Here is a 19,185-nt window from a genome sequence, read left to right on the forward strand (position 1 = left end):
CACACACACGGTGGACATACGAACCACATACAAGGTATAAAGCGTGACCTACAAACAAAACATTTTATCAGTTTTAAGTATCTGAATCCCTTACTTGGACATCTTTACTGCGTAAGCTTTCAAAAAAAGAAAAAAAAAAGGAAGTCACCAGATAATGACTCCACAGTTAAAAAAAATAAAAATAATTACCACCATATCTAAGAATTACCAACCCTTGATGAGTTACAACTTAGATACTTGAGATTCTATCAGTCCTGAAAAGTTTAGCTCTATTCTTCAACTATAGAGAAAACACACATTATCTAAGCAGGGCAAAGAGCTGCTTCAGTAAGTATTGCTTTACTAGGTCAAGATGATTTCCCACAATAATTAAACCTGAAAAATTCATGTTCAAACAGCAAGGAAACATTTCGGCAAAGGAAGCACTTAAAAAAAAAAAAAAAGAAACCAATCCTTTTGTGGTAAAACTTAATAACTTAATTTCTGTACTTTCAATTTTAAGAATAAAAGGTGACAATGTTTAAAACTGGAAACCAGATAATCAGACAAAAATCACATTTATTTCAAGAGCTCAAAGTGCAAATACAGCAAGTCAGTTCACAAACTTTCAAGATACAGTTTTTAATGACAATGGAAATTTGATATACAAAAATGAAAGGGTAAATAGAAATAAAGCTCCTCAATTTTTTAAAAAATTCAAGTAACTTGAAAAGTCTTTAGACTAAAATACTCCACTTACATCCACTCAGAAATGCCAGTACTGCACTGCAATCAAGAAGGACTCTTCAAGGAGAATCAGCTCAAACTGGTCAGTCTAGATTAGAATGGAAGTTCTTGGTGCTGGCTTTTCTTGATTTGGAAGCTTCAGTCACTCACTGCCATCAATTGATGAGGTTCAATCCATGACATTTTGATCTTTAGGCAAATTCTAAAACATGTTTAAAGTTAAAAAGGCTGGGCACAGTGGCTTATACCTATAATCTCAGCACTTTGGGAGGCCAAGGTGGGCAGATCACTTGAGGTCAGAAGTTCAAGACCAGCCTGGCCAACATCGTGAAACCCCATCTCTACAAAAATACAAAAATTAGCTAGGCATGGTGGTGGGTGCCTGTAATCCCAGCTACTTGGGAGGCTGAGGCAGGAGAATTGCCTGAACTGGGAGGCAGAGGTTGCAGTGAGCCGAGATTGTGCCGCTACACTCCAGCCTAGGTGACAGAGTGTGGCTTCATCTCAAAAAAACCCAAAAAAGTTAAATATAAGGCCAACACCACTATGAAGAATTTTCTGAAATGACCAGGATGTATCTAAAAGATTTAAAGACCAATGTCAACTTCAGGCCTATGGTTTTACTGGGAGAAAAGCCATAGATTAATACTTCTAGTACCCAAAACCTTCTTGGAAGCTTAGGAACATGGCCTTTAAAACTTTCTCATGAAAACTGTACTTAAATATATATTCATTCATTTGTACATATATAGAACTTGTAGGTAAAGTAGAAAAAGTTCCCACTAGGAAGGTAATTAAAGGTTGTTAATGTTCTTTTTATCACTTAGTAGCCAGAAGACATGCTTATTTCTGCTCTCCAGAAGCAATGTTAGCTACTAGCTTCTGAATTCAGGAAAACGTTTATCTTTCAGGAAGGTTTACACGAGATATTTATTCAGTCTTTTTCTCAAACTTCTTCCTCTTTTCATAATAGGCATGATATTGAGAGTCTGTTCCAAAAATTCGATCCCACCATGTAAATGTTGAAGCATAGTTTCCAATGAAGTTCATGTGGTGGAAATCATGATGCCGAGAACCAGCATAGAAAGGGATCAGATTTAAAGGGTTGAGAGGAATATCATAACCACTGAAACAAAAATGATAGAGATTATTAAGGAATAAATAATCTCAAATAATTGTTGTTTCTATTAATAATCATGTGTTCACATTAACCAATTTAGATAACATTCCACTTTGCCTAGACCACTTTATTTCTAAGATGTTCACAAACAGCAAACACAGAAAATGGTGTATATTCTAGAAACCACTCTAAGAAAAAAAATCCTTAAAAAAAATCTATGAAAATCATTTATTTTATGATAAAATATGTGAATGATGGAAGAGAGGGATTATAGTAATGAATCTTTAGACACAGATTTTTAAGAATTAATTTTCTTTTATGTTTTAGAGGAAGCTTTCTCACCATAATCTATAACACTTGTAAATGAAGCCCAAAACACTAAATATGTTTTTTAGGGAAAGTCACATAAAATTAGTATCAAGTATTAAAAAGGGCAGGCCCACGAATCCCTGTATAGCAACTTCATTTAGTTTTTTAGGCAATTGACAAGTTGGAATCAAATGTACCACAATTAACCAAAATACCAGTGTACTTTTCTATAGTTGGGAGAAGACAAATGGCTTCAAAAAAGAGTCCCATTTAAAGTATGCTCCTTTATTTCTAACTACATATCTACAATGACATCCAGTTATACTTATGTGAATCTCTCTAACCCTCTCTTCCTTTGAGGGGCTTAGAGGAAGGAAGGCAGAAAGAAACAATGGATAGAAAAAAAATGAAAGAAATGTCAATTACAATTTTTCTACAGAAGAATACTCTCTGCCTAGGACTAGAAGCATTAATTTTGCTACTTTAGCACTTTAAAAATAATTCTTAGAATTTGATATTCTGCATTCATGAGTACAAAAGTACGTCCCAAGTCAAAATGCAATGAACACATAATTAAAAAATAATTAACAATTAGAATAAGCATTTAAGAAGGCATTCAATATAAGTAATTTACCACAAAATGTCTTCCAATCAACAGAAAGGAAGCATTTGAAATATGTACATACTACAAGCAGTAGTTTCATCTTGCAAGTGCTTTTATCAGTGCTGAACAGTAGAGATTAGAAAGTCTTATTCAATGAAGGCTGAATGCTTTGATATTTTTTCAAATATGAGTTAGGTTTAGGTTTATTACAGAAGGATAAAGAAATTGCTTGTCCTAAATATATATTTGCCCTAATAACACATTATCACTACAAAAATTATAACAGCATAGGCTAGAATGTAAAAACATCTATTATTTAAACTTATATTCAACAATTATGTTTTCTTAATATAACATTAAGAAGATTAACTTCTATTAGTCTACTTAGAAATATGATAATCTGACAGCCATGAAAATAAATACATTTCATTATATTTTATACCTGAACAGAAATCGATACTCACCTATGGACATCAATAGTTTCTAATAAACGAATGGTCACCCATGCCCAAAGAAGAATTACATGATCACACAAAAGCACGATGCCAATGAAAAATCCAGTTCCAAGAATTAGAGTCTCCAAAGGATGTGCATATTCAGCTTCCATTCCAAATGGAGCCTAAAACAAACAGATCAGAAATTCTTCATTTCTTAGCTATTGTGATGGTTAATTTTATGTGTCAACTTGGCTAGGCTATGATACCCAACTGTTTGATTAATATCAGTCTAGATGTTGTTGTGAAGGTATTTTTTAGATGTTGTTAACATTTAAATCAGTAGACTCTGAGTAAAGGTGATTACCCTTCATAATGAGGGTGGGCTTCATCCAATCATTTGAAGGCCTTCAGGATAAAGGCTGAGGTTTCCTGAAGAAGGATTCTCAAGACTGCAACACCGAAACCCTGCCTGAGTTTCCAACTTGCTGCTCCATGGAATTTGGACCCAATGCTGCAACAATTCTTACCCGGATTTCCAGTCTGTAGCCTGCTTTACAGATTTCAGACTTGATAGCCCCACACTTGCATGAGCCAAATCCTTAAAATAAATCTCTCTCTCTCTCTGTGTGTATATATGCCCCAATGATTCTGCTTCACTGGAGATCTTCACTAATACATATATTCTATTTATACATAAAGTTTTACAAAGTTATATTGATTCTATATGTAATGATGATTTATCTAGCCATACACTTGCATACCATGTAACCACGATCAATGCAAAACATACATAGCCAGTTTGATAAAGCTACATCAAAGCAATTCTAATAGGCCGGGCATGGTAGCTCACACCTGTAATCCCAGCACTTTGGGAGTCCAAGGTGGGTGGATCACCCAAGGTCAGGAGTTCGAGACCAGCCCGACCAACATAGTGAAATCCCGTCTCTACTAAAAATACAAAATTAGCCATGCGTGGTGACGCATGCCTGTAATCCCAGCTAGTTGAGAAGCTGAGGCAGGAGAATCGCTTGAACCCAGGAGGTGAAGGCTGCAGTGAGCCGAGTCATGCCATTGCAGTCCAGACTGGACAACAAGAACAAAACTCCATCTCCCAAAAAAAAAAAAAAAAAAAAAAGGCAGTTCTAATAAAAGTCACTGTTTTTGTGGGAGTTAGCAATGTGAGGATCTAGCTGTGCCAGTGTAGCACTGTCCACAAGGATGGAAGTCCAAACTTTCATGTAATACTTTTCTTTCAGATCTCACTTTACCATGAAATTTAAATAATGAAGACAATGTGTAGAATTGACTTGTTTGTATGTGCGTGTGTGTGTTGTTCTTAATAATCATGCCAAAGGAAAAGAAAATAAAAACGTCACCAACAATTTTAGAAAAATGCTCGGGCAATGAAAACAGACATTTTGCCTTGAACAGAAAGAATTAAATATAACTCTCACATACCTGAAACTCATGATGAACTTTATGAATATATTTGTATATTCTTTTGTGGTGTAAGAGTCTATGCAGAAAATAGTGCCAAGTATCTTCAATGACTGCACAGCCAAAGCATCTTGCCAAAAGAAAATACCTTTAAGATAAAAATGTTGTAATGTGTAAGAAATAATGTTTACTTAAACTATCCAGACTTTTAGTGGGGATGCTTGAGACATTACATAAAACTAAACACCCCAGGTTACCAGGTTGACCTAATTGGATATATTCATAAATAAATTCTCAAAACCACCAGATACAGCCACATAATCTGATGTAAGGTTAAAGAGACTGCCCACTAGACCAATTTCATTTCATTACAATGTTTGCACAACTTGCCTAATGACACGTTTCAGAAGAGGTATCCCTGTTAAGTGATGCATGAGTATATATATGTGTGTGTATATGTGTATATATACACGTACATATTTTTGTTTATATGAACACAATTTCTATAAACCTCGTAAATGATTCTCATATATTTCATTTATTTTAAACTTAAAATGTGACATATTTTTTGTCAACATAAGCACTTATATATGTATATAAACATACAAAAGACGTTATGGAAACTTCTGATACTAGACGCTCACCTTCCAATAAAATATTTAAAAGATGTAAAAATGGAAACATTTTAAGATTTTACTATGGTTTAGTTTTCTACTATTTATTTACTTCCAAAGTTTAGAACAAACATTAATTAAAATTAAGAAAAAGGGTAAACATTAACTATAACTTAATTGAATAAGCCACCATTGCGTGTAAAAGCCAAATTTTTATCTACATACCATCTTGGCATTCTTTCCCAATCATAAGGAATATTGAAATACTCTGTAAAATAATAGGTTCCACAAATCAAAGGCAGCTGGATACAGAAGTGATTAAAGAGAAGAACTTTAAAACATTTCCATTGGTTTTCCCATGTCTCTGGCTTATCCTATGGAGAAAAATCACAATATCTAATATTAGTCTCTGCTATCAGAGTTTAACTTGACCTAATTTTTTCTCTGTTTATGTTGGACCTTAATTCTATGTCAGTTAAATGTTAACTTTATAGTAACTAAGACTCAGGAATCTTTACCTTCTAAATTCTTGACAACTACTATCACTACTTTAGGTGAAGAAACTGTTAACAGACGCACCCAGCCATAATGATCTCAAACAAAGAAACACTACAGAATGAATAATTCTCCAGTGTTTGCTGCCACACATCATTCACTTCACTTCTTTTACCAGAAGTTTCAGAGAAGAAGAAATATAATATGCTAAGATTACAGGTGGGTGTCCGCAATTGAAGAAGTTGTACACGAAGCACTGGAAGCCTTGTACACAGTTTAAGTCGATGCTTCCAGGCACTCAGTGGTATTCATTCCAATAAATAAGTGCACTTTTGTTCATATCCAATGACAGAATTACAAACTCTGTGTTGAGAGGTACAGAGATGTGTCCTGATTATGGAGTTCACAGATTCCAGTCAAAATGAGAAAAGTTAGATCAACATGAGATGTTCATAAGACCTCATCAGGATACCCATTATAATGGCTTAACAAGCCATTATAAAAAACAAAGCAAAACAAAACAAAACAAAACAAAAACTAACTAAATGTATTCAATTTATAGGACTGCACTTAAGATATAAAAAAAGTGCTTCGGGTTTTACAAAACGATGGTGACAATAAATATCAGCTATTGCTTCGTTTTAAACGTCACTGCTGAAAAACTCAGAAATCTGCCAACAAAACTATTTTATTTCAACATGATATTCAAAGTACGGGAACTACTGAGCATCAGTAAAAGCCCAAAGAGGTCAACCAGCTTGGGGAGGGTCACACATGCAGTTATTAGCAGAAGTAGGACTAACTAAAATCTAGGTCTCCAGATCCAGTTCTGTTCTTGAAATTCTTTAAGGGATATCTTCCTGACAAAAATAGGAAAAGCACTGAACTAAGAATCAATCCAGAGACTTGTGCTCTAATACCAGGGCTGCTACTCACCAGTTAACTAGCTCTTGTAATGTTTACAACTCAGTTTCTTCAACAGTAAAATGAGAGGATCTGACAACTGCCTTTGTATTTCTAATCTGAGCATTATCTAACCCCACTCCTCTAAACCTCCACTCTGTAATTGGGGACAAAATAAATGAAAGATGCAGGCTTCATTTGGCAATAGACTGTCTCCTACAGAAACTATGGCTAACAGACTTAATTTCCCAGGTAGACTGTGATATCGATGTAGTTACAGAAATTACAAAGTTAATCAACTATAATAAAATCACATGCTATACCATTTAGAGTATACATAAATTAGTTACAAAGACAGTTAGCAATACAAATTCATACCTAGTGCAAAATGAAAGTTTACCACATTTTACTTTACGCATAACTGTACTTAATATAAAAGAATACCTTTACAAGGGCCACATACTTTAGAAATAATATTTTTAGTACATTTATCTTTGAGGAAAATTTTTGGAGAATTACTAACATGTATGAATTTTTTTTGAAAGAAATAGATCCTGCAAAGTCTGCTTTACTTTTTCATTCCTGTGAAATTTCCCCTAACTAGCAAGGATGTGCATTAGCTCTCCAGCTGTCTGTTCTGTTTGAAAGCAGAAAGTCTTTAGTACTATTTCATCACCACCACCAGCTTCTTCTTTTTGACAATTTTAAGAATAAAAACATTTATTGCATATGTTAAATATAATTCTCAAATATTTTCTCTTAAACAATTGATACCCTCAATGTTAATCAGGGTATCTGCCTTCAAAATGCATAAACCTGTAATTAATTTGTATTGATATTTCGGTTTCTTTTAAAACGCCTTTAACTTGTGAAAACTAATCCTGATTTAAAATCACATTTTATCAAAAATGCTCAAAGCATGGACTTTAATGGCTATGAAACGTAAAGACTTGCTGAGTACAGACTTGAAACCGTATTACCCAGCCTTTCAATCTGTTCATAAACAACTAGTTCTGACCAACTAGACTACAGCTTATTCTTTCCTTTGCCACACTATATTTTAAAGCTGCTAATATACCCTTGCCTGAATAAGCTCTTCCTCTCTCTGGAAAGGTTACTACTTCCAACCAATGAGTCACTTGCAAAGTGCAGTGAAGGAGAAAAAGGATGCTTTTGCCTGGCCAGCCATACAATGCATCAGCTCTATAAATAAATCATTGGGTGACATATGGCAGCCACAATCACCCTAAAGGTGCATTAGAACTTAGACATCCAAACTTAATTCTGCCTTTCAAAGCAGGTGCTTTTCTAAAAAGCACTTTGGAACTTCTGTGACCTTAATTCAGGGTCACAGAATACTCTCCTTTGGGTTACATTATTTTTCATTTCCTTCACCTTTACCCTTTGCTCTTTTCACCTTTGGCCTGTCCGCCGTCATCTGATCCCTGTATTATCCCCAGAGAGGATTAATATTAACACTTGCTTAAAGTGAGCCTCTGGGAGAGGCTGTGAAACTAACAGAATGATAACAGAGAATGTGTACAGACTGCCATCCAAAATATATACAGTTGTCCCTTGGTATCTTTGGGGGATTGGTTCTGGGACTTTCTGCAAATGCCAAAATCTGAAGATGCTCAAGTGCTTGATACAAAATGACATAGTATTTGACATAACCTATAACCTACGCATATCCTCCCATATACTTGAAATAATCTCTACACCACTTATAATACTTAATAAAATGCAAATGCTCTATAAATAGTTGTTATTTGGAATAATGACAAGGAAAAAAAAAGACTGTACATGTAAAGTGTAGACACAATTTTTTCCCCTGAATATTTCGATCTGCAGTTGGTTGGATCCATGGATACATAACCCATAGATAAGGAGGGCTAATTGTACTGAGTGAATGGAAATTACTTTCCATAGATGAATACTCTCAGTGGTCTACTTTCTACCAAGACTGTGTGCCCTTGAATTTTAGTTTGGAGCGACTTTTTCTGAAAAGTAAACAGTAAACACTAGAAACTATCATCAGCTTACCAAATGCTGACAAATAATTCATCTTTCTAATAAGCTACGCCAAATTCTCATGTCAAGCTCATAGACTACACACTAGATTTCACCTTGTCATGTACATAGCGACCTCTCAACATTTAGTGCAATGAAGCAAATATCCAGAAACGAGGAGCTTCACCTCCTTATTTGGGATGATATGAACGCTGCAGAACTACCTACCATATATTTAGGGGAAAAAAACTTAATGATAGCCCTGATCAAGGTCATACTGTATTAACAGTCTCTGAGATTTGCTGGAACATAGAGTTGGGGTGAACTGAAAAATATGCACAAATCACCATACCTTTCCTTTCCAGCTAGCTTAAACATTAAAATTTGTAAACTTAAATTAGATAACCATCACATCTACTTAAAGCCCAATTTAATAAACTATTCTTGAAATATTATCAATAATGACCTAGGACTGTGTTATTCAATTCAGCTAGTAACATGTGGCTACCAAACACTTTAAACATGGCTAGCCTAAATTGAGATAGACTAAAATTAACGTAAAATACACACGGGATTGCAAAGACTTATTAAATATCTCATTAGGCATTTTTTAGATTTTGATTACTGGTTGAAATAATAATTTACATTTATTTCTTATTCTTTTTTGAGACAAGGTCTCACTCTGTCGCCTGCGCTAGAGTATAGTGGTGCAATCCCTCTGCTTCAGCCTCGTAAGTAGCTAGGACTTACATTGCCATGCTTGGGTATTTTTGTATTTTTTTTGTAGAGACAGGGTCTTGCTAGGTTTCCCAGGATGGTCTTGAACTCCTGGCCTCAAGCAATCCTCCTGCCTTGGCCTCCCAAAGTGCTGGAATTACAGGCATGGACCCTGTACCCAGCAATAGTTTACACTTACTGAGTTAAATAATACACATTATGAAATTAATTTATTTATTTTTATGTTTTCTATGTATTCTAAATTTAAAATTACACACAAGGCTTCATTATATTTCTATTGTATATCACTGATTTAGCCTCTCAAACCAAAGCCCTATTTACTTTTAAAATATTCAGCAACATTAATAATATTCTATTTCTAGTCCCTTATACTCACCTTTTGAATTTTGTATTTTTTCATATAAGGTATAAATTGAAATAAAAATCCAGGTAAACAGAACGAGAAATAAAGGGCTTCATGAACTATAAGGGATCCCCATGTTGCAATCTGGAACTTTGTATAATTATTCAACATATAGTTCCAAGCATTTTTAAATGGTTCTTGCAGAGGATTCTCAGGTAAAAGTGAATCTACATATTCCACAGCCAAGGATGCTGAACTAAAGATGCTGACACTTTCATTTGTTGCCATTTTTCAAATCTCTGCAGACAGCCTTATAATTCTGTAGAAATGAATACATATAATAAGTTAAACAATAATTCAAAAAATAAAACAGTTAAAAAATGCATCCTCTGATCATTTTTAAAATAATTACTAAAGGAGTACAAATTTTTTACCAAAAAATTACTAAAGGAGTACAAATGGTTTTACACCATTTTAAAAAATTTGCTGGATATCATCACCATTTCCATTTGTAGATATTCCTTTAAAAACACATTATTTTCAAGAACAATCGCTAAAAGAATAGGGGAAAATTTTTTTCAAGCTATATTTAAAGAAATCGTCAGTGTGGTTCTCATGGAAAAGCTTCTAATTTAAATAAGCAATATCTGGGTTTAAATGTATCACTTACAGCCAAAAGAACCTATAAAGAAAAAGCCTACCAAATACGAGTACATAAAAATTAAGTACTTCCTACTGGGTAATAGAAAGACAGTCATAAACAAAGTCAAAGATAAAATGACAAACTGGGAAAAATATTTCCAACATTTTACAACAAACGGCTACAAAGTGAGATTTAGAAAAAAGACAAAAAAGACAATAGAAAAATGACAAAAGCAGTTCACAGAAAAATAAAGACAAATGGTCACTAAACAAGGAAGAATCCTCACTTCATTCAAATGAGGAAATGCACCCTAAAACAAAGAGACACTTTTAGCCTGAGTAGCACATCTTTAAAAGTTTATTAGTGCCCAATGTCCAGTACTGGTAAGGGGGTGAGAAAACAGGCATGACCATACATTGTGGGCAGGGGGGATACATCAGTGTTATCACTGGAGGAAAAATAAGCAACACCTATCATAATTCAAAATGAACACATCCTTTGAAGCAGCAACTTTCTCATTCAAGGGTACAAAGGCAGATACACTAAGATAGAAGGAAGCATTTCTTGTAACAGCAAAAACAGGAAAAAATAAAAGCAAAACAGAAGCCATCAACAAGGTATGGGTTAAATAAATTAAGTCCTTCCATAGACAATTATACCGCCATTTAAAAGAACAAGATCTATACGCTCTACGTAGAAAGATGTCTAAGACACAGTGTTAATCCAAATAACAAGTTACAGAATAATATGCATAGCCAGAGTCCCACATAAGATTTTTTGAAAAGGATATATATTTTATTTATGCACTTCTATGCATATGTACATATAGAGACACACAGAAACAGAAAATGTACATATGGTTACAAAGGGAACAATTTAGAGTGGTGATTACTAGGAAAACAGGTGTGTGATCGGGTAGGAGATAGTGTTATGGAGAACAGAGCGTGGTGCGGTAGGGGAGAATGTTATGGAAGAGTGTGGCGGGGTAGGGGAGAGTGTTGGGAAGACAGATGGCAGGGGGTAGGAAGAAAAATCCTCGAAAAATCAGAATCTCGAGGCTCGCGAAAAATCTCGAAAGAACAAATCTCTATGAAATAAAGAAATCAATATCGAAAAATCGTCATGAAATGCAAAAATCAATACGGCGATAAAATATCATAAGAAACAAAGGAAGAAAAATAATCTCCGCCAAAATGCAGAAGAAATATATAGAAAATAAAAAATCTCGCCAAAACAAAGAAAATCCTCGAGAAAAACAAATCTCATAAAGTAAAAGAAATCAGAAGAAAATAAATCTCCTTAAAATGAGAAGAAATCGAAAAAAAACTCGTCATAGAAATGCGAGGAAGATCCTCGAGAACAATCATGAAACAAAGGAAAATCCTCGGCATAAATCCAGAAATCTCGAGAAAATTTCATCATGAAATGAAAGAAAGAGAAATCTCGGCGTCAATCTCATAAAGATAAAAGAGAAATAAAAATCAAAGACAAAGACGTTCAAAGACTCTTGATCCGGCGTCGATCATAAATCCGGAAAATCGGCGTCGATCATAAAAAGAAATCAGAAAAATAAAATCTTAATAGAAAAACAATAATCTCGAAAAAAATAAAAGAAAAGAAATCTTAAGGAAAAAAGGTATAATCTCGAAAAGAAATGCAAAAAAGAAATCTCGGAAAATAAATCTCATGAAAAATCTCAAGAAAAACTCGTCTCATGGCTCAAAAATAATTCCAAAAACTCATCATGAAATGAAAGAAATAAATGTCTCATAGAAACAAAGAAAATATAGAAAAAATCTAAATCTCATAAAACAAAAGAAAAATCAAATCTTAAAATGAAATCAAAAGAAAAATCCAAAAATCTCCTGCCAAAATAAAATCATCATGGGAAGACAGTGTGGCGACTAGGAGATAGTTTTTAGAGGAGCTGCTAAGGTGTGGCGGGGTAGGGGAGAGTGTTGTGGAGAACTGAGTGTGGCGGGGTGGGGAGAGTGTTATGGAAGACAGTGTGGCGGGGTAGGGGAGAGTGTTATGGAAGACAGTGTGGAGGGTTAGGAGACAGTGTTATGGAAGAGAGAAAAGAAAATTTCTTATGTCTTTTGCACAATTTAAACTTTTAAATGAGCATGTTCTACTTACATAATAAATAAGCTCAATAGGTCACAAACCAAAATACAAACTTTTCAAAAGTCACTTTCCTAAAAATGTTCACCACTGCTGCTTCTAATTTATGAATTTTTTGGGACCATTTAAAAATGAGTATTTTAAAACCTCAGAAGCGTTCTAAACAGTGCTTAAAAAGTCCCCTTCCCAACACTTCTCAAATTGACCTTTTATCCCATTCTACAGAAGAATATTGAGAACCTAGCCAACTCCTTCAGGCATCTGAATTCACTTCATGCCCTCCTTCTTCTGTCCTACTCATCTCAAATGACTTACACCACAGTGACTATAGTGTTCCATCCTGTGTCATTACAAGCCTCAAAATTTCTTTGCTCATTCATTCTTTCCTCTGAGACTGACCAGTCTTCCTGTGTTCTTACCTTACCTCAAGAACTTGTCCATCACTTATCCTTTCTTATCTTTCATCCTTCTCCCTTCAGGGAATCCATTCCCTCACGTCTAAAAACACATTCCCGTCTTTTCTTTTCTTTTTTTTTTTCCCAGACAGTGTCTCACTCTGTCACCCAAGCTGGAATGCTGTGGCTCAATTATGGCTTACTGCAGCCTCGACCTCCCAGGCTCAAGCAATCCTCCCACCTCAGCCCCTCGTAGCTGGGACCACAGGCACACACTACCACGCCTGGCTAATTTTTTTTATTTTTATTTTTTGTGGAGACATAGGTCACCCTATGTTGCCCAGACTGGTCTTAAACTCCTAGGCTCAAGTGATCCTCCCATCTCAGCCTCCCAAAGTGTGGGGATTAGGTGTGAGCCACTGTGCCCAGCCTCCTTTGTTGATAAACACCTTCCTAGCCTCCATTACCTCTTCCAAGCCACTGTCTCATTTATCTTCCTTTGAACCAACCAACTTCTTTCTCAAAGGAGAGCTCTACATAAAGATTGCTTAACTCAGCTGGGCATGGTGGCTCACGCCTGTAATCCCAGCACCTTGGGGAGGCTGATGCCGGCAGATCACCTGAGGTCAGGAGTTCAGGTGAATCACTTGAACTGAGGAGGTGGAGGTTTCAGTAAGCTGAGATTGCACTCTAGCCTGGGCATGAACAGCAAAACTCTTGTCTCAAAAAAAAAAAAAGATTGCTTAACTCACCCACACAACTCACTGAGCTACTTGCAATCTGGCTCCCCACCTACAACAAAATGTCTTCAATCATCTTCTAAGTTGTAAAATAAGACAACCACCCAATCTTAATTTTTCACAAGGTGATTAGTAAATTTGACAATGATGAACCAAGACCACTTACTAGTCCTGTCCTGTGACCTTGGGCAAATTTGGTAACCTCTCTGTGATGCAGTTTTCTCATCAACAGAAATTAAAACAGTAGGTCTTCCAGTGAGTCCAAGAGACAATGCATATAAAGCACTCAGTACAGGACCTGGCATGTAATAGCTACAAGAAACTAACAATTATTGGGCACTTTCTGTGCCAAGAACTGTGTTCAAAGCATGCTACATGCTCTTACCTTTTAATTTCAATCCTTACCACATCTTCGTGAGGTAGGTATTATTTTATCCCCATTTTATAGATAAAATAACTGAGGTTTAGAAAGATTAAGCAACTTGCCTGAAGTCTAATGCTTCGGGCATTAACAAATGTTTAATGTTAAGTTAATGATTAACTTAACAAATGCTAAGTGGGGAAGCCCACGCAGTCATCCATTATATTATACTATAGTTATAAATACAACCCATAATAAGTATTAGAGTACAAGGAGAATAATTCCTATAGTTTACCTAAGCCCTCTGAAAAGGTATTTCACATGACTTGTCTTTATCTTCTTATCTCCTGTTTATATTCTAGCAACTGCACTCTGCATTCTATTGTCATCACTGCACTGAACTTACTCTTACTAAAATCACTAAGGAGGCCCGGTGCAGTGGCTCACGCTGGTAATCCCAGCACTTTGGGAAGCCGAGGTGGGCGGATCACAAGGTCAGGAGTTCGAGACCAGTCTGGCCAATATGGTGAAACCTCATCTCTACCAAAAAAATACAAAAACATTAGCCAGGTGTCGTGGAGCACGCCTGTATTCCCAGTTACCTGGACGGCTGAGGCAGGAGAATTGCTTGAACCTGGGGGGCTGAGGTTGCAGGGAGCTGAGATCCCGACACTGCACTCCAGCCTGGGCAACAGAGCGAGACTCCGTCTCAAAAAAACAAACAAACAAAAAAATCGCTATGGATCTCCAGTTGCCAAACTCAATAAACTTTTTGGTTTTTGGAGTTTACTTTATTTGACTAATCTGGAAGATTTGATATTTCTCTTCTTGAAATACTGCCTTTCCTTGGTTCTTGGAACTCAAATGCATTCACTCTGACAAGTATTGTGCATTCATTGTGCCAGCTGCTGCCCTTACCCCTGAGTTCACAAAACACAAAATTTCGTGAGGAATAACAACTAGTGTCCAAACCATCAAAAATTAGGTGATAAGAACAATAAAGGGGGGAATACACAGTGCTATGAACTTCTAGAGAAAGGTGCTATCTAAACTGAGACCTAGAACAGGAGAGGAAAGTGACAAGTTAAAAAATAGAGCGAGGGAGAGAGGGTCAAGGGAGGGGTTTTGCACAGAGAGAACAGCACTCCAAAAACTCAACCAGGAGAGTAGAAAGAATATGAGAATTCAAGCTGGAAAGTTTCCCAGTAATGCCTTCCTTACTCCCTTCTAACGATTCTAGATGGTCTTGGGTGATCTTAACTATTTTCTGTTTTAAAAATACGCTGATATCCATCCTTTCTACCTCTTGCCCTCTCCCCTAAACTCCAGGATCTGATTATCCAAGTTTACTGGTCATATCCAATCAGAGAGTTCAGAGGCACACGAACTCACTCAGCAGGTCCAAAGGTTCAGTACGTGCTCCTCACAAACCCCGCCCAAATGCTAGACCACCTTTAATGCTTAATTCTCAGACATAACGTTTTAAGTCTCTCCCATCTCTGCTGCCTTGATTAAGTCTTCAAACTCTTACCCAATTTAGAAACACTTGGTTTACTTAACATTCAGGAACTTACTTTTCACAAAGGAGCAAGGGAATGGATATATTGTTGCTAACTGAATAAGGAATTAAAGAGGAGGGGGGAAACGAGGTCTTGGAAAACTGAATTTCCTTTTGCTTTACTCATTCTTGGGCAACCTAAATGACTGGAAGCGTACTCTGGAGCAGGCTGACTAGATAAATTTAGTTATTTGTGGATTCTCATAAACCTTGAAGTTTAGCTGTCAGCCAGTCTCTGTCCTTTGGCACTTTAAAACGGATTTCACCAGCTCCTTCATTTTCTGGACTTGCCCTGCCTCCAAGCTTGCCCTTCTTAAACCTTAGCTCTAAGATGCAATGCCAGGATCTATATAAATCTAAACATAAGAAATAAGCTCCTTAAAACACTCAAAGTTCAAGGGAGTGCTTGCCCTAAGCATAAAGATCAAGCCCCTCTGTGATTGATGCACACGAGGCCCTTCCAGACTTCTTCATTCTTCATTTGTTACATTCTCGCCATCCTACACTTCACATTTTTACAGTATCTGATCACCCATGGTTGCTACTGCTTCATTCCTCTCTGCCCACGGAAATATCGTTCCCTTACAGGTGATGTCCTCCCATCCAACTCCTAGTCACCCTTCAGCAACCTCCTCTCGGACGCCCTTCCCAACCCCCCTACCCCCAAAGCACATTACATCTTACCTCCTTCCAGTGTTTCCTGCTTTTGTATAACTTTCGCCAAGCTACCACCCTGTGCTGCAACTGTCTTCTACGTCCCATCTCCCGAAGACAACACTCTTTAAAGGGCAAGAAACATGTCCTAGCCTAGATCCATCACTGAAGAATTTCACTCCGTTTTCCTCCTTTCTAGCACGTACCTTTAGGCCAACCTTCACTCCAGTCTCCCTCCGCCCCTTCTCGGGTACCACCGCCAGCGTCCGGCCCAGCGCGCGCATCCGCACCCCGAACCCGCGCCCCTCGATCTCACGGAGCACCGGGTGGGAGCCCACCTGCTGCCCCTTCCTCGCTCACGAGCCACTCCCCCGACCCTCTCACCTGAACGGCCGCGAGATGACTGCCGGCCACCGTCACCCAGGATCAGCCAGGTGTTCCGACCTCGGAACTTGCCTCGCCCGGCTCGGGGGTGGAGCCCGGTGGGCCAGGCGGTCAGTCCTGTCGTTATTGGCCTGCGAGGGCTCCCGCCCCGTCTTCTCGGCGCGGTGATTGGTCTGTGCAGTTGCCGACATCGTGTGACTCGCGCGAAGGAGCCCCTGGCGGTCCCAGCCATTGGCTCCGCGGATGGAGTGAGGATAGTAAGACCCGCAGGGCCAGCCAATGGCAGGCGTCGCGGGGCGCCAGGAGGCGCGGAAGCGTGAGAGCGCGTCACGGCGTGAGGGGGCGGGCACAGACGGATGGCCGCCCTGCCCTGCCGCGCGGAGTCGCCTTGGCAACTGCGGTCCCCGCAGATTGGCAGTCAGAGCCTGCGCTGTGCTGGGGCGAGAGTGTCGCGCCAGCCGCCGTCCCAGGACTTTTATTTCAACTGTGACCTGCGTAGCAGCCGCAACTCCCAAACCCGGGAGGAAAAGAGTATAAATGAGTCTTAAAATCTATGTTGACTGTTCTGTTTCTAGACACCCTTGCCTTTTTCTGGTCTACCTTTTAGATCTTTCGTCTCCCTTGTTTCCCCAGCCTACGTATCCTTTAATAAATCCCTGTATTTTGAAAACGGAGAATTTCAAATGCGATTATCGTCATTTTGCAGACGAGAAATAGAGGCTGGGAAAGATTTAAAAAGATTGAACATCAAGGGAGATTTCGGCTCCCAGGACCTTGACCTCGCTACGTGAGCTGAAAACGCCCAGGTGATGTTGCAGTTGCTGTGCTGGACGATGAGGGCCCAGGGGCGGGGGCCTGACGCAGGTCTTTGCAGCTCTAAGCTCAGTTTACGACATCTCTCAACATTAAAATATTGTGTACTGGGGTATAATAATAAAACTGTGTACAGATGCATAATATACTAAAACTTTCACTTAAAGGAAAAGGGACCTTTAAAGAAAAAACCGCACAGGGGCATCATTTGGGCTAGCGAAGGCCCTTTTTCCTCCATCTTTATTAAGGTATAATTTACAAAAATTGTGTTTACGGCGCACATATGATGTTTTGATTATGTATATATTGTGTCAAATCTACACAGCTTCTGAAAACAGAATACTATTGTTTCACTCCTCCATGCTTTTGCTTAAACTGGCCCTTCTGCCTGGAATAATCAGCCATCTCCACGCCGCCCCGTCAATTCAGGTGCTATCTCCTTGAGGAAGTTCCCTCCTGAAAAGTGTGTTTTTTAGATTCAGTGTGGCCTGTACTCATTCGTCTACCCCTTATGTTTGGCACACACATTCTTTCTAAAGTATCATGACAGAGGTCACGTCAAATGAAATGGGATCTGTCCCTTGATTGTGTCAGCCCTGTCTTTAGGATGCCTTTAGAGTGGTGTCTGAAACCGTCCCTACATAGTTCATCAAATTAATCTGGGAAAAAGGGGTGGGGGGAACGAAAATAAACCAAGCTTGCGGCACACTGAGGATTAATCATTAGGTCAACTTGCTGTCTGATCCCTTCCTCGTAATTGTTTGCCTATTGCTTCAGAATCATGTAGACCCTGTTACAAGGTTATAGTTTCCCCTAACTGCTCTACAGACAACTTGAACATTATGAAACGTTGAGTTTGTGCTTTGAGATAATCTTTCAGGTCCTTCATGCTGATGAAACTACTGACTCAGCTGGTCTGAAGGACCACAAGGAGCTGACTCACCAAAGAATGCAGTTCCCACATCCTGATGATTTCATCCCCCTTACCTGAGCCAATCAACGACCCTAATTTTCCAGCCTCTTGCCCTCCAGGATCCCCTTAAAAACCCCAATACAGAACTCCTCGAGGAGATGAATTTGAGGGTCTCCTCCCATCTCCTCTCAGCACCCTGCCATCACTAAACTCTTTCTCTGCTGCAAATCTTGCTGTCTCAGTGTATACTGTACAGTGGACATATGAATCTGTTGGTCCTGTAGTGGATACTGTGGCACACCACCCAGATCCCCCTCTTCAAGACCTAAGCAGGCATTCCTCCAGCTGCTGAGTACTGCCAAAGAGAAGCACCTCTCCCCATGGGTATACCCCCTTTCTGGGGAACAGCTAGTCAAGTAACTGGTTGAAACGGGGGTATAAAAGCCCTTAAACCAATGTAGGACTACTTTGCTTGGGCATCCCAGCTCCTGAGGTCCCCATCCTATTGGTTGTGTGATGACTGAACTTTCACCCAACTTTTCTCTCTGTCCAAATCTGCTATCCCCTATCAGGTAAGCATCAATAGCACCCACTGTCGAGCCAGACTTCCTAGGCTTGGCATTTTATCAGCAGTGGGTAAGTTACTTCTCTGTCTTATCTGGTACTTCTGTAAAATAATAATACCTACACCTCAAAGAGTTCTTTATGATGATTACATAATGTATGTAAAGTCCTTTGCACAGTCTCTGGCATATAAGATATGATCAGTAAATGTCAGTAATTATTTCTGATTTGGAATTCTACCATAGTATTACATTTTCTAAATCAGAGCAGGTGTAGGTGTATGGAGAGGTCAGATTATTT

At 38.2% G+C, this 19,185-nt stretch overlaps 1 protein-coding gene across 4 annotated transcripts; it reads right to left on the bottom strand.

Moving 5' to 3' along the window:
* Nucleotides 1–538: 538 nt before the first annotated feature.
* MSMO1 (methylsterol monooxygenase 1) lies at nt 539–16,732 on the bottom strand. 4 transcript variants are annotated; one of them, XM_003899341.3, is made up of 6 exons: nt 16,596–16,732; nt 9,770–10,055; nt 5,473–5,621; nt 4,655–4,781; nt 3,224–3,378; nt 539–1,852 (listed from the first exon to the last, which is right to left on the bottom strand). In XM_003899341.3, exons 2-6 carry the CDS (start codon nt 10,022–10,024, stop codon nt 1,657–1,659), a joined length of 882 nt encoding a protein of 293 aa, XP_003899390.1. In that variant the 5' UTR covers nt 10,025–10,055; nt 16,596–16,732; the 3' UTR covers nt 539–1,656. The 4 variants fall into 4 exon arrangements, with proteins under 4 accessions (XP_003899390.1, XP_021794621.1, XP_009206075.1 ...); XM_009207811.3 differs by having other exon boundaries at nt 646–1,852; nt 16,418–16,686; XM_009207812.3 differs by lacking the exon at nt 16,596–16,732 and adding an exon at nt 16,242–16,432 and having other exon boundaries at nt 646–1,852.
* Between the last annotated feature and the right edge of the window lie 2,453 nt (nt 16,733–19,185).

Source organism: Papio anubis, chromosome 3 (genome assembly GCF_008728515.1).
Source record: "Papio anubis isolate 15944 chromosome 3, Panubis1.0, whole genome shotgun sequence".
NCBI classification, from domain to species: Eukaryota; Metazoa; Chordata; class Mammalia; order Primates; family Cercopithecidae; genus Papio; species Papio anubis.

What these genes read in the sequence shown, in the direction of transcription:
- MSMO1 (XM_003899341.3), bottom strand. Translation starts at nt 10,024, where the DNA reads ATGGCAACAAATGAAAGTGTCAGCATCTTTAGTTCAGCATCCTTGGCT. An exon ending in AAAAATACAAAATTCAAAAG is followed by an intron (nt 5,622 to 9,769) that starts GTGAGTATAAGG and finishes TTTTCTCCATAG; the next exon opens with GATAAGCCAGAGACATGGGA. An exon ending in GAAACTATTGATGTCCATAG is followed by an intron (nt 1,853 to 3,223) that starts GTGAGTATCGAT and finishes TTTTTGTTTCAG; the next exon opens with TGGTTATGATATTCCTCTCA.